The sequence below is a fragment of the Coregonus lavaretus genome (assembly GCF_964263955.1).
Source record: "Coregonus lavaretus genome assembly, contig: HAP1_SCAFFOLD_3088, whole genome shotgun sequence".
Classification (NCBI taxonomy): Eukaryota; Metazoa; Chordata; class Actinopteri; order Salmoniformes; family Salmonidae; genus Coregonus; species Coregonus lavaretus.
In genome coordinates this window covers 20,427-36,420 of record NW_028159556.1, presented here as the reverse complement: position 1 = coordinate 36,420, position 15,994 = coordinate 20,427, and the positions used below count along the sequence as shown (strand labels likewise).

Sequence of the window (15,994 nt, the reverse complement as noted above, 5' to 3'; positions counted from 1 at the left end):
AGATTCTCTGGTCTGATGAAACCAAGATTGAATTCTTTGGCCTGAATGCCAAGCGTCACATCAGGAGGAAACCTGGCACCATCCCTACGGTGAAGCACGGTAGTGGCAGCGCCATGCTGTGGGGATGTCTTTCAACGGCAGGGACTGGGAGACTAGTCAGGATCGAGGTAAAGATGAACAGAGCAAAGTACAGAGAAATCCTTGATGAAAACCTGCTCCAGAGTGTTTAGGACCTCAGACTGGGGCGAAGGTTCACCTTCCAACAGGACAACGGCCCTAAGCACACAGCCAAGACAACGCAGGAGTGGCTTCGGGACAAGTCTCTGAATTTCCTTGAGTGGCCCTGCCTTGGCCCGGACTTGAACCTGATCGAACATCTCTGTAGCGATCTGAAAATAGCTTTGCAGCAATGCTCCCCATCCAACCTGACAGAGCTTGGGAGGATCTGCAGAGAAGAATGGGAGAAACTCCCCAAATACAGGTGTGCCAAGCTTTTAGCGTCATACCCAAGAAGACTTGAGACTGTAATCGCTGCCAAAGGTGCTTCAACAAAATACTGAGCTTTCATTTTTTAATTTGTTTATAAATTTACATTTGCTCAAATTTCAAAAAAATAGTTTTTGCTTTGTCATTATGGGGTAGTGTGTGTAGTTTGATGAGGGTTAAAAACAATTTAATCCATTTTAGAATAAGGCTGTAACGTAACAAAATGTGGAAAAAGTCAAGGGGTCTGAATACTTTCCGAATGAACTGTGTAGGAGGTAATTTGCTGTGTTGGAGGCAAAAATAGAACGTTTAGCTCAGTGTTTAACATGATGTCATGGAATGAGTTAGTTTACCAGAAACCTGCCGTGTGGTACAGCAGCTTCCTCAGCTAACTTTAACACTTTAGGTTGGAGGACATCTGTGGTTTTGAGCTGCGTCTATGACCAGCTTTCATCTCTAAGTAGAAGGCAGTCATCAAATCAAATCAAATCAAATCAAATTTTATTGGTCACATGCGCCGAATACAACAGGTGCAGACATTACAGTGAAATGCTTACTTACAGCCCTTAACCAACAGTGCATTTATTTTAAACAAAAAAGTAAGAATAAAACAACAACAAAAAAGTGTTGAGAAAAAAAGAGCAGAAGTAAAAAATAAAGTGACAGTAGGGAGGCTATATATACAATAGAATAAAGTGACAGTAGGGAGGCTATATATACAGGGGGGTACCGTTGCATAGTCAATGTGCGGGGGCACCGGCTAGTTGAGGTAGTTGAGGTAATATGTACATGTGGGTAGAGTTAAAGTGACTATGCATAAATACTTAACAGAGTAGCAGCAGCGTAAAAAGGATGGGGTGGGGGGGCAGTGCAAATAGTCTGGGTAGCCATGATTAGCTGTTCAGGAGTCTTATGGCTTGGGGGTAGAAGCTGTTGAGAAGTCTTTTGGACCTAGACTTGGCACTCCGGTACCGCTTGCCGTGCGGTAGCAGAGAGAACAGTCTATGACTAGGGTGACTGGAGTCTTTGACAATTTTGAGGGCCTTCCTCTGACACCGCCTGGTATAGAGGTCCTGGATGGCAGGGAGCTTTGCCCCAGTGATGTACTGGGCCGTACGCACTACCCTCTGTAGTGCCTTGCGGTCAGAGGCCAAGCAGTTGCCATACCAGGCGGTGATGCAACCAGTCAGGATGCTCTCGATGGTGCAGCTGTAGAATTTTTTGAGGATCTGAGGACCCATGCCAAATCTTTTTAGTCTCCTGAGGGGGAATAGGCTTTGTCGTGCCCTCTTCACGACTGTCTTGGTGTGTTTGGACCATGATAGTTCGTTGGTGATGTGGACACCAAGGAACTTGAAGCTCTCAACCTGTTCCACTACAGCCCCGTCGATGAGAATGGGGGCGTGCTCAGTCCTCACTCCATCTCTGCAGCACCTGCCCTCTCAATTCTATAAATGTCTTTGTGTAATCATTAGTGACCTATTTTCCAGCAGAGGGTAACAGGATAATAGTGACTCTTGGTCCCAAAGAGCCCTTAGAGAATGTTGGAAGCTGAAAACATTGTAGTGACTATGAGTTTTGGGTTAAACTAGTATATATAATGCAATAGTTGCTATCTTTCACTGAGGGGGGCATGTCCACAAATATTTTGAGCTTTCTTCAGGATAAAACACACACACGTTTGTTTTACTGTATTTGTGGGGATCAAAAAAGTATGCCCATTCAAAATCCTATTTTCCCTAACCCTAATGCTAATTCTAACCTAAACCCTAACCGTAACCCTAAACCTAACCCCTAAACCTAAAATAGCCTTTTACCTTGTAGGGACCAGTGAAATGTCCCCACTTGTCCCAACTTGTCCTTGTTTTACTGTCATTGTAAGGACATCTGGTCCCCACAAGGATAGTAGAACTAAACCACACACACACACACACACACACACACACACACACACACACACACACACACACACACACAAAACAAGGTTACATTTTAATTTGTTTGTTTTTAGCATGATTTATGAATCCTGAGTTCTTGAGTTGTTTCGTAGTTGATTTTTGGTCGTCTGGTTTACTGTAACAAATCCTCTCCTTGTTGAATCAGAGCCTTGGACTACTATTCTGTCTTTACCTTCTCCAGCTTTAATGGAAAATATAAATGCTTTGCTAGTAAACATTTTTAAAGACATTATACTGTTCTCAAGATCATTTGTCACAAGATTATGTGCTCTGTGAGTTTAGGTGTGAAATTGTTGTATCAGAAATAGTTGGCTGTGTTGGAGCCAACAATAGAATTTATAACTCAGTAGTTAACATCATGTCATGGAATGAGTTTACCTGAAACCTGCAGCCTTCTGGTACTGCAGCTTCCTGACATAACTTTAACACTTTAGGTTGGAGGACATCTGAGGTTTTGAGTTGTGTCTACTGTGACCAGGGTTCATTTCCTGTATAGAAGGAAGCCATCACTCCATCTCTGCAGCACCTGCCCTCTCAATTCTATACATTTCTTTGTGTAATCATTAGTGACCTATTTTCCAGCAGAAGGTAACAGGATAATTGTGACTATTGCTCCCAAAGAGCCCTTGCTGAAAGGGGCAGTGCAGTCAAAAATGTGAGTTTCTTGTTTGTTTTTAAATTATATTTCCACACAATGAGGTTGAAATAATACTGTGAAATTGTAACACATTTGGATAATGCCCTTTTAGTGTAAGAGCTTTTTGAAGAAATAAACGCCAGGATTTTCAGATGTTCAAGTGGGATGGAGTTTTTGACCCACAGAATGACATCACAATCTGAAATGATTATTCTGATTCTGTTTTATTTGCATATGTATCCTCCTACTTTGAAGGGGTAAGCTGGGTAGGCTCTAGTCTATACAATCCTCTCCGCCAATCAGGGCTCTCTATTTAAATATATTTAAATTTGTATCAACACGCACACATGATCACACAGAGCATTTCAATGTCAAAAAGAGGCTCAGGAAAATAAATCATGAAAAATGTATTTTTGATTTGTTTTCATGAAATGAACACATACAGTGATTTAAAAATAATATGAAACTGCATGGGGGCTTGAACAACGTTGTAGTGACTATGAGTTTGGGTTAAACTAGTCCATATGATGCAATAGTTGGTATCTGCCACTGAGGGGGGCATGTACACACAAACAGAAGCAGGAAGAGTTAAAGTGAGGTCTGTGAACATTGGGAAGTAGAGTCATTCTCGACTGGTGCCTTTGTCCTTGACTGATCTACACATTAGTACACAGATACTGTGTCACACACAGACTCAAACCTTCACGACTCCCCACCTCTTTGACCTCTTTCATGGGGCCCATGCCCACCTCTTTCACCTCTATGATGGGGCCCATGCCCACCTTTTGGCCTCTTTGATGGGTCTAATGCCCACCTCTTTGACCTCTTTTATGGGGCCCATGCCCACCTCTTTCACCTCTATGATGGGGCCCATGCCCACCTCTTTGACCTCTTTGATGGGGCCCATGCCCACCTCTCTGACGGCCCCTTGTCCACCAGCTCTTTGATTTCTCCCTCCCCCTTGCTGTCTATCCTGCTCCTTGTTAAAGTAATTGCAAGTGTTCACACACACCTTTTTATATGGTGACCAATAGTGGTTGCACTATGTTTTACATTTTAGTCATTTAGCAGACGCTCTTATCCAGAGCGACTTACAGTTAGTGATTGCATACATTTTCATACTGGCCCCCCGTGAGAAACGAAGCCACAACCCTGGCATTGCAAGCGCCATGCTCTACCAACTGAGCTACAGGGGACTATGTGAAATCAATTAGTACTAATGAATATTCATTATGTATGGTTATCATGTATCATACATGTCATTTAGATGTTTATACTATACAAACACACATTGTATTTCTGTGGTTCTCAAAATCCATATATAGTAGACAAACCAGTCAAAAATCAATAGGTTTACCAACGGTTAAGTGACTAACCATTAAGCGCCGTTGAATTAGGTGATGGTCAAATGTTTTTAAAGAAATGAGAAGAGAATCATATGAAATGTATTGTGAGCATTGCATTGTTAAAGGCAATTACTTTATATGAAAGGTATTTCTAGATGAAACACTGATCATGTTTGGTGAAAAGATTTGTGTGATTTTGTGTTTTGTACTTAGTCAATTGAAAATGTGCTTAAAGTTTTGAAAAAACAGCATTTTTGATGATCTGTTTTGAGTTTTGTACTAAGAGTTGTGAAATGTTACCACATACATGTGAAAATAGTATGAAAGCGATAAAAAAAAAAATCATGAATATTTTTAAACACATTTTATTCTTCTCAAGATCATTTGTGATTTTGAGAGTGACATTCTGATGTATCTGAAGTAGTTTGCTGTATTGGAGCCAACAACAGAATGAATAGCTCAGTATTTAACATGACATTATGGAATGAGTTTAGCTTAAACTTGCAGCATTCTGAGCTAACTTTCACACTTATGCTTAGAGGACATCTGTGGTTGTGAGCTGTACATTTCCTGTATAGAAAAGGGAGAGAGACAGAGAGCGTTCTTGTTGAACGTAAAACCACATCAGACTGGGTTGTGGTCCGGAGGACCCTGAACCATGAACCTGGTTTAAAATGAGAGTCTGTGGAGGTCTTGGTCTAGTCCCCATCACTACATCTCTGTAGCACATGACCCCTCAAATCTATCAATGTCTAGCACACAGAGTACATTTATCATATCGTTTCTTATATACCGAAATATAGATTTTTGACAATGGAAATATTGTGCATGTCACCCAATTATCAAATCTTTGTATCATTAGTGGCCTATGTTCCAGTAGAGGATAACAGGATAGTAGTGACTCTTTGTCCCAAAGAGCCCTTAGAGAAAGCTGAAAGCTTAAATAAATTACATTGTAGTGACTATGATTTTGGGGTTAAACTAGTCTATATAATGCAATAGTAGCTATCTGCCACTGAGGGGGCCATGTACACACAAACAGAAGCAGGAAGAGAGTTACAGAGAGTGAAGTCTACTAACATTAGGAAGTAGAGTCATTCTGGCTGGTACCATGGTACTTGACACACATTTGTACTCAGGTACCATATGATATACCAGGCAGACTGAAACCATAAACATGGCTCTTCATCTCTCCCTCCTCCTCCTCTTCCTCATCCTCACCCTCATCATCTTTGTACTCTCAGCAGGTAAGGGTACTATTTCTACGAATTAAGGGCGAAGTCCCCTGGGTCTATTCACTTAAAACACTGTATAATCAATCTCAATCATGAACGAGCTGTGTGTTGGAGCAATGTGATTCATTTTGTATTTTTCCTTTGTACAGATTCTGTTAAATGTTAATTCTAATTAAATGTGTTTTGTGTTGATGTGTCCACAGTGAGGCATGTGTCTGTGCAGACAGGAGGTTCCATCACCATCCCATGTCACTATGATCTGAATCACATCAACCATGTGAAATACTGGTGTAAAGGATTAGGTTGGGATGTGTGTTCTTATGTGGTACGCACTGACCATCCTAAGAGCAGTGGTAAGGCCTCAATCTCTGATAACATCAACAAGAGAATCTTCACTATGACCATGACTAACCTGAAGTCACAGGACTCTGAGAATTACAGGTGTGTTGTGGAGATCAATAGAGGACCAGATATCAGGATACAATGGTTCTACCTATCTGTCACTCCAGGTAAGATCCCTTCACTGTTTGTATCTAGTAAAGTAGAATGAATAGTGCTCAGCAATGTCCTATGCATTGTCCTGTAAACCTGCAATGTCAAATACAAAATAATGACCCAATTATAAATATCCTTTTACAACAAATGAAATGATAAATGTGTAACCAGTCTGAAATTCATAGACAGAGCTATACTGTATACGTAGGTGCATGTCACACCCTATCTATGGGACTCTAGTTGTTGAGCCAGGGTGTGTTTGTTCTATGTGGTGTGTTTCTATGTTGGGGGTTCTGGTTTGTTTTCTATGTTTGCCTTAGTGACTCCCAATCAGAGGTAACGAGTGTCAGCTGTTCGTTGGTTGTCTCTGATTGGGAGCCATATTTAAACTGTCTGTTTTTCATTCGGGTTGGTGGGATTTTGTTCCGTAAAGGTTTGTGTTGTGTATAACTTCAGGACGTCACGCATCGTTGTTTATTGTTTTTGTGTCGTGTTCAGTACAAATAAAGTATGTACGCTTATCACGCTGCGCCTTGGTCCTCCTCCTTAGACGATCGTGACAGAAAATCCCACCAAGATGTGACCAAGCAGCGTGTCCAGGAGCCATCGCCAGGGAGATCCCTAACAGATCTCCTTCGCCTCCTCGACTGGGTCAAGCCGAGTGAGGAGGAGAAGGGCTTGACCTTGTGGCAGAAGGGCGAAAGTCTGGCGAGGGACATGGAGACCTGGTCCACGGGTAGGGGAGACGCCCAGAATTTTTAGGGGGGGGCTAACGCCGTGGACGACGGGCCAGCAGGAGACCGCGGCAGAGCGGCCCAGCGGATTGGCAGAGGAGGACGCCAGGTTACGGGAGTCACTGGTCACCAGGGGGAAGGAGGTTGTAGAGGCACGGCGAGAGGTACTGGCGTGTGTTGCCAGTCCGGTCCGGCCTGTTCCTGATCCCCACGTAGGGCCAGTGGTGTGTGTTCCCAGTACGGTCCGGCCTGTTCCTGCCACTCGCACCAAGTCAGTGGTGCGCGTCGTCAGCCCGGTCCGGCCCATTCCTGCTCCCCGCACCAAGTCAGTGGTGCGCGTCGTCAGCCCGGTCTGGCCCATTCCTGCTCCCCGCACCAAGTCAGTGGTGCGCGTCGTCAGCCCGGTCCGGCCCATTCCTGCTCCCCGCACCAAGTCAGTGGTGCGCGTCGTCAGCCCGGTCCGGCCCATTCCTGCTCCCCGCACCAAGTCAGGGGTGCGTTTCGTCAGCCCGGCTCGGCCCGTTCCTGCTCCCCGCACCAAGTCAGGGGTGCGCTTCGACAGCCCGGCTCGGCCCGCTCCTGCTCCCCACACCAAGCCAGTGGTGTGCGTCGTCAGTCCGGCACGGCCCGTGCCTGTTCCCCTGCACCAAGTCAGGGGTGCGCTTCGACAGCCCGGCTCGGCCCGCTCCTGCTCCCCACACCAAGCCAGTGGTGTGCGTCGTCAGTCCGGCACGGCCCGTGCCTGTTCCACCGGTGGCTGGTCCGGCACCGGTCAGAGGCTTCACGTCGGAGCTAGAGCAATCAGCTCCACCAGTGTTCAGTCCAGCTCCGGCCAGCAGGGCCAGACCGGACCAGGGGTACTTTGGGGGGTTAGAGAAGGAGTGGGGGTCAAGTCCGGAGCCAGAACCGCCGCCGAGGAGGTATGCCCAACCAGCCCTCCCCTGTTTTGCTCTTTTTGAGGCGCGGTCGCAGTCCGCGCCTTTAGGGGGGGGTACTGTCACACCCTGGCTATGGGACTCTAGTTGTTGACCCAGGGTGTGTTTGTTCTATGTGGTGTGTTTCTATGTTGGGGGTTCTGGTTTGTTTTCTATGTTTGCCTTAGTGACTCCCAATCAGAGGCAACGAGTGTCAGCTGTTCGTTGGTTGTCTCTGATTGGGAGCCATATTTAAACTGTCTGTTTTTCATTCGGGTTGGTGGGATTTTGTTCCGTTAAGGTTTGTGTTGTGTATAACTTCAGGACGTCACGCATCGTTGTTTATTGTTTTTGTGTCGTGTTCAGTACAAATAAAGTATGTACGCTTATCACGCTGCGCCTTGGTCCGCTTCCTGTAACGATCGTGACAGTGCAAGAACTGACCGTGTTTTGAAGCTGGACAGCGTTTGTTTACAATTACATTGTTTACAAACAACTGAGTAAAACAAGAATATATTTGGGGTCATGATGAGGTAACAGTTGAACTAAACATTTTACATTTACATTTTAGTCATTTAGCAGACGCTCTTATCCAGAGCGACTTACAGTTAGTGAATACATATCTTTTTATACTGGCCCCCCGTGGGAATCGAACCCACAACCCTGGCGTTGCAAACGCCATGCTCTATCAACATCCCTGCCGGCCATTCCCTCCCCTACCCTGGACGACGCTGGGCCAATTGTGCGCCGCCCATGAGTCTCTCGGTCGCGGCCGGCTGCGACAGAGCCTGGATTCGAACCAGGATCTCTAGTGGCACAGTTAGCACTGCGATGCAGTGCCTTAGACCACTGCGCCACTCAGGAGTTAAACTCGTGAGGCAACCAATCAATGGCTATATATAATTATTATGAATTCAAAAGACTAACAATGGATGTACCAATCACAGACTGCAGCTTTAAGGAATTTGTAATGAGCCTGTTGTAAAAACACTTTTTTCTTCTCTGAATTCTTGTTTTTTACCTCTGTGTTCAGGTACTCCAGGACTCTATGTGGACCAACAGGAGGTGACTGGAGTAGAAGGAGGGAGTGTCACTGTCCGTTGTTACTCTAGTAACTCTGGAGATATAAAGTGGTGCAGGATGGGTGGTGATTGTGTGAGTTTGTATTCTGGGACTTTACATGGAACATCAGTGACATTAAAGCGGACTAGTGATGCCAACAACAGAAAAGCCTTAACAGTGACTATGAGTGGACTGAAGATGGAGAACACTGACTGGTATTGGTGTGGAGTGGGAAAACTACAGATGCCTGTTCACATCACTGTCAGTCAACAAACTGCAACACAGAGAACCACTACAATGACGTCAAGTGAGTAGATCAATCACATACTTTATGATCAAACATGATTCACTTTGTTTTATCCAGTGGCATCATCTGGAATTCATTTTAATATTAACTATGAATGTGATGTTGCTATAAAACCTGACTATCTGCTATCCCAGTAATTTCATTGATGGCATTGTTATTTTATCTCACAGCAAACCAAGCTCCAACCAATCAACAACCCTCTGCCTCTCCAACTGCTGAGCCTGTTCAGACTGACAAAACAAGTCAAGGAGCTGAGGGGAACATGGAGGACGTCCACCAGAGGTTATTATCACTCATTCAGCTGTATTATCCCACATATTATGGCAATTGTTAGATAATATGAACACAAAGAAACATTACAATTCCATCATACACTACAACAGTTAAAGCTAACCAAACACCGTCCCTAAATGCATATAGAGACTGTTAGCACTTCCTCTTGGGTATATATTTTACTTATGTCATGCAGTATATATTATATATTCTCACTCGTTTGCAAGGGCAAGTAACACACGCAAAAAAAACGTTATTTGTATAGTAATAATCTCAATAATAATCATATCATCTCTTCAGTTGCATGGTCAACTTCCACACATGTGAATAGCTAAATAATTGTTCCATTTATCAGAACAGTGTAAACAAAAAGTTATTACCTTTTCACAAATGATCAATTTATAATGATCTATTTTAATTGTATTTTTGATTCAAGTTCTTCTATGTAATCCATCAGGTCCATAGATGTGAAAGTCCTACTGATTCCTTGGGGCATGTTGGTGGTGGTGACAGCTGGTATCCTAGTCACATGGAAGATGTGGACAAAGCATAGTAAGTAGTCATTTTATGTGAATATAAAAACGAGATTAGTTTAGAAAAATACAAAACGTATTGTCATTGTGAACAACAGTATATTGCTTGCTTGTGATTTATCTTGAATGACAGAAAGTATTTAGAGGAATTGTCTATAAGAAATCCATTCAGAGGTATTATTGTACTATAACAAACTCAGAAGTAATTGACATCTCCCTCTCTTTATTCCAGAGGACAATAAGGCCAAGGACCAGACAACTAACAACTCAGTGGTAGGATACACTTAATTAATTATATTCTATTATTTTCAACCATCTGCTTTTCTGTTCATGATTTGGAATCATCAACCATTTGACTCTAGTGTTACCTCTTCAGTTGGTTATCAATGAGTTGACATAAAAGGTCCCATATTCTGAACCCAAGGTCTTATAACACTCAAGACGTTGACAAATGCTGTTTAAAAGACAGAGATCAGGAAGTTGTCAGTTCACTAAATATATCTGTGACTGCATCCTATCATGGAAACAAACTGTGGTTTAGTTGGTAAATAGACAAGTCCTGTATCTCTTTGCTATTTATTTCTTTGCAGTCTGCTGACCCTGAGCAGGACATTTCATACAGCACAGTGAGCCACACCAGAGAAACAGCACAGCAGGTACAAACTGAATAAACCTGGTTTAGGTCTGTGGAGATATTGGACTAGTACCAATCACTCCATCTCTGTGGTGTGAGTTGGGGTTTTCTCTTTATCTCTCTCCTCCATCTCAGCAGTGTGAGCTTGGGTTCTCTCTCTCTCTCTCTCTCTCTCTCTCTCTCTCTCTCCTCCATCTCTCTCTCTCTCTCTCCTCCATATCTTCAGTGTGAGCTGGGGTTCTCTCTCTCTCTCTCTCTCTCTCTCTCTCTCTCTCTCTCTCTCTCTCTCTCTCTCTCTCTCTCTCTCTCTCTCTCTCTCTCTCTCTCTCTCTCTCTCTCTCTCTCTCCTCCATCTCTTCAGTGTGAGCTGGGGTTCTCTCTCTCTCTCTCTCTCCTCCATCTCTTCAGTGTGAGCTGGGGTTCTCTCTCTCTCTACTCAATTCCTGCAGTGTTGAGCTGAGTATCTGAAGTTCCAATAATCTGTCTTCCTATGCATGTCGCCATATGTTTACCTTCTGTCCTGTCCATTTCTCAGGGTCCAAAGCCAGACAGCCACCATGACGTGATGTACAGCACTGTGATGGCTGATCAGTTCAGGACAGAACAGAAGGTCAACATATGGCTACATGCATCGTTGGTCTTAGACAACATTATGGATGTTACTCATATAACGTCATAGCCTTGGCAAATTTGCATCTGTTTTAGAAAACAATTTTATTTACAGTATATTTTTCTGTCTGGGAACAAGCAATAGATAAATGTACACTATAACAATACAACAATAGGTTTTTGTTATCTGGGTCTCTCTCTACCAGCAGGCCCCATTTCCTGAAGATGATGATGATGTCACATACAGCACTGTCATCCCCCAGCACAAGGCTCAACTAAAAGTACAGGCCAAGGTAAAGCTGCTCTGCTGATTAGCCACAGCTAGTATTATGTTATCAGAAACAACAGTAGGTGATTGTTTTTTCAGTGTTAATATAGTCATGGTTATGTCACCATTATACCTATAGGCATAATATATCACCTTTATGTCACATATCACAATTAAAACTGTCTTTCACAGAGAACTGTGTTTTTAAACTGTACTCTCCATTATAACAGAACTGTCCCTGTTCACCTCTCTACCTGCTCCTCCTCTGTAGGCAGCAGAACCAGATGATAATGTGGTCTACAGCTCACTAGCTCTACAGGTGACCACACAGGTCAGTGTTGGTGTCTCCTCTGTCTGTTTTACCAGATACCGTTATCATTGTCTATCCGTAAGATGACAGTGTGTGTGTGATTGTGACTGAATGTTTCTCTTCGTCTCCAGCAGAGGGCAACAGCAGAACAGCAGTGACTGACTGAGTGACCTTGGTGGAGTCCTTATCCTGGAAGGACAGTCCACTCCCCGCTCCTGTGTCACAACATCTATTTCAATTTAAGGGCTTTATTGTTAATGGAAACATATGTTAACATTGCCAAAGCAAGTGAAATACATAAAAAACAAAAGTGAAATAAACAATAAAAAATGAACAGTAAACATTACACTCACAACAGTTCCAAAAGAATAAAGACATTTCAAGGGTCATATTATGTATATGTACAGTGTTGTAATGATGTGCAAATAGTTAAAGTACAAAATAGAAAATAAATCAACATAAATATGGGTTGTATTTACAATGGTGTTTGTTCTTCACTGGTTGCCCTTTTCTTGTGGCAACATGTCACAAATATTTTTGCTGTGATGGCACAATGTTGTATTTCACCCAATAGATATGGGAGTTAATCAAAATTGGATTTGTTTTCGAATTCTTTGTGGGTCTGTGTAATCTGAGGGGAATATGTGTCTCTAACATGGTCATACATTTGGCAGGAGGTAAGGAAAGCTTTGACTATGTACAGACTCATTGAGCATAGCCTTGCTACTGAGAAAGGCCGCCGAAGGTGATGGCTTTGTTATGGAAGGTTTGGGAATCGCTTCCTTTTAGGTGGCTGTAGAATTTAACGGCTGTTTTCTGGATTTTGATAATTAGCGGGTATCGGCCTAATTCTATTCTGCATGCATTATTTGGTGTTTTACGTTGTACACAGAGGATAATTTTGCAGAATTCTGCATGCAGAGTCTCAATATGGTGTCTGTCCCCTTTTGTGAATTCTTGGTTGGTGAGCGGACCCCAGACCTCACAACCATAAAGGGCAATGGGGTTCTATAACTGATTCAAGTATTTTTAGCCAGATCCTAATTGGTGTGTCGAATTTTATGTTCCTTTTGATGGCATAGAAGGCCCTTCCTGCCTTGTCTCTCAGATCTTTCACAGCTTTGTGGAAGTTACCTGTGGCGCTGATGTTTAGGCCGAGGTAGGTATAGTTTTTTGTTTCGGGGGTAGATCAGCTTAATATTACAGATAGATGTAACTTCCATCAATGTCATTGTCTGCATCACTTCCAATCCCCCATGTTTTATATATATATATATATATATATATATATATATATATATATATATATATATATATATATATTTAGATATATATTTATATATATATATATAGTGGGGAGACCAAGTATTTGATACACTGCCGATTTTGCAGGATTTCCTACTTACAAAGCATGTAGAGGTCTGTAATTTTTATCATAGGTACACTTCAACTGTGAGAGATGGAATCTAAAACAAAAATCCAGAAGATCACATTGTATGATTTTTAAGTAATTAATTAGCATTTCATTGCATGACATAAGTATTTGATCACCTACCAACCAGTAAGAATTCTGGCTCTCACAGACCTGTTAGTTTTTCTTTAAGAAGCCCTCCTGTTCTCCACTCATTACCTGTATTAACTGCACCTGTTTGAACTCGTTACCTGTATAAAAGACACCTGTCCACACACTCAATCAAACATACTCCAACCTCTCCACAATGGCCAAGACCAGAGAGCTGTGTAAGGACATTAGGGATAAAATTGTAGACCTGCACAAGGCACAGGACAATAGGCAAGCAGCTGTTGGCGCAATTATTAGAAAATGGAAGAAGTTCAAGATGACGGTCAATCATCCTCGGTCTGGGGCTCCATGCAAGATCTCACCTCGTGGGGCATCAATGATCATGAGGAAGGTGAGGGATCAGCCCAGAACTACACGGCAGGACCTGGTCAATGACCTGAAGAGAGCTGGGACCACAGTCTCAAAGAAAACCATTAGTAACACACTACGCCGTCATGGATTAAAATCCTGCAGCGCACGCAATGTCCCCCTGCTCAAGCCAGCGCATGTCCAGGCCCGTCTGAAGTTTGCCAATGACCATCTGGATGATCCAGAGGAGGAATGGGAGAAGGTCATGTGGTCTGATGAGACAAAAATAGAGCTTTTTGGTCTAAACTCCACTCGCCGTGTTTGGAGGAAGAAGAAGGATGAGTACAACCCCAAGAACACCATCCCAACCGTGAAGCATGGAGGTGGAAACATCATTCTTTGAGGATGCTTTTCTGCAAAGGGGACAGGACGACTGCACCGTATTGAGGGGAGGATGGATGGGGCCATGTATCGTGAGATCTTGGCCAACAACCTCCTTCCCTCAGTAAGAGCATTGAAGATGGGTCATGGCTGAGTCTTCCAGCATGACAACGACCCGAAACACACAGCCAGGGCAACTAAGGAGTGGCTCCGTAAGAAGCATCTCAAGGTCCTGGAGTGGCCTAGCCAGTCTCCAGACCTGAACCCAATAGAAAATCTTTGGAGGGAGCTGAAAGTCCGTATTGCCCAGCGACAGCCCCGAAACCTGAAGGATCTGGAGAAGGTCTGTATGGAGGAGTGGGCCAAAATCCCTGCTGCAGTGTGTGCAAACCTGGTCAAGACCTACAGGAAACGTATGATCTCTGTAATTGCAAACAAAGGTTTCTGTACCAAATATTAAGTTCTGCTTTTTTGATGTATCAAATACTCATGTCATGCAATAAAATGGAAATTAATTACTTAAAAATCATACAATGTGATTTTCTGGATTTTTGTTTTAGATTCCGTCTCTCACAGTTGAAGTGTACCTATGATAAAAATGACAGACCTCTACATGCTTTGTAAGTAGGAAAACCTGCAAAATCGGCAGTGTATCAAATACTTGTTCTCCCCACTGTATATATATACAGTGGGGAAAAAAGTATTTAGTCAGCCACCAATTGTGCAAGTTCTCCCACTTAAAAAGATGAGAGAGGCCTGTAATTTTTATCATAGGTACACGTCAACTATGACAGACAAAATGAGAAAATAAAATCCAGAAAATCACATTGTAGGATTTTTAATAAATTTATTTGCAAATTATGGTGGAAAATAAGTATTTGGTCAATAACAAAAGTTTCTCAATACTTTGTTATATACCCTTTGTTGGCAATGACACAGGTCAAACGTTTTCTGTAAGTCTTCACAAGGTTTTCACACACTGTTGCTGGTATTTTGGCCCATTCCTCCATGCAGATCTCCTCTAGAGCAGTGATGTTTTGGGGCTGTCGCTGGGCAACACGGACTTTCAACTCCCTCCAAAGATTTTCTATGGGGTTGAGATCTGGAGACTGGCTAGATGAAACGTGCTGAAAGACCCAGCCACGTTTCATCTTCAATGTCCTTGCTGATGGAAGGAGGTTTTCACTGAAAATCTCACGATACATGGCCCCATTCATTCTTTCCTTTACACGGATCAGTCGACCTGGTCCCTTTGCAGAAAAACAGCCCCAAAGCATGATGTTTCCACCCCCATGCTTCACAGTAGGTATGGTGTTCTTTGGATGCAACTCAGCATTATTTGTCCTCCAAACACGACGAGTTGAGTTTTTACCAAAAAGTTCTATTTTGGTTTCATCTGACCATATGACATTCTCCCAATTCTCTTCTGGATCATCCAAATGCACTCTAGCAAACTTCAGACGGGCCTGGACATGTACTGGCTTAAGCAGAGGGACACGTCTGGCACTGCAGGATTTGAGTCCCTGGCGGCGTAGTGTGTTACTGATGGTAGACTTTGTTACTTTGGTCCCAGCTCTCTGCAGGTCATTCACTAGGTCCCCCCGTGTGGTTCTGGGATTTTTGCTCACCGTTCTTGTGATCATTTTGACCCCACGGGGTGAGATCTTGCGTGGAGCCGCAGATCGAGGGAGATTATCAGTGGTCTTGTATGTCTTCCATTTCCTAATAATTGCTCCCACAGTTGATTTCTTCAAACCAAGCTGCTTACCTATTGCAGATTCAGTCAACCCAGCTTGGTGCAGGTCTACAATTTTGTTTCTGGTGTCCTTTGAAAGCTCTTTGGTCTTGGCCATAGTGGAGTTTGGAGTGTGACTGTTTGAGGTTGTGGACAGGTGTCTTTTATACTGATAACAAGTTCAAACAGGTGCCATTAATAAAGGTA

General features: G+C 43.1%; 1 protein-coding gene across 1 annotated transcript; it reads left to right on the top strand.

Moving 5' to 3' along the window:
* Positions 1 to 5,604: 5,604 nt before the first annotated feature.
* LOC311122722 (uncharacterized protein) lies at positions 5,605 to 11,959 on the top strand (the record flags this gene model as incomplete). Its single annotated transcript, XM_084197049.1, has 10 exons — positions 5,605 to 5,674; positions 5,866 to 6,171; positions 8,839 to 9,174; positions 9,345 to 9,456; positions 9,905 to 9,999; positions 10,213 to 10,253; positions 10,571 to 10,636; positions 11,430 to 11,516; positions 11,763 to 11,822; positions 11,933 to 11,959. The coding sequence occupies 10 exons, from the start codon at positions 5,605 to 5,607 to the stop codon at positions 11,957 to 11,959; spliced, it is 1,200 nt and encodes a 399-aa protein (XP_084053175.1).
* Positions 11,960 to 15,994: the final 4,035 nt, after the last annotated feature.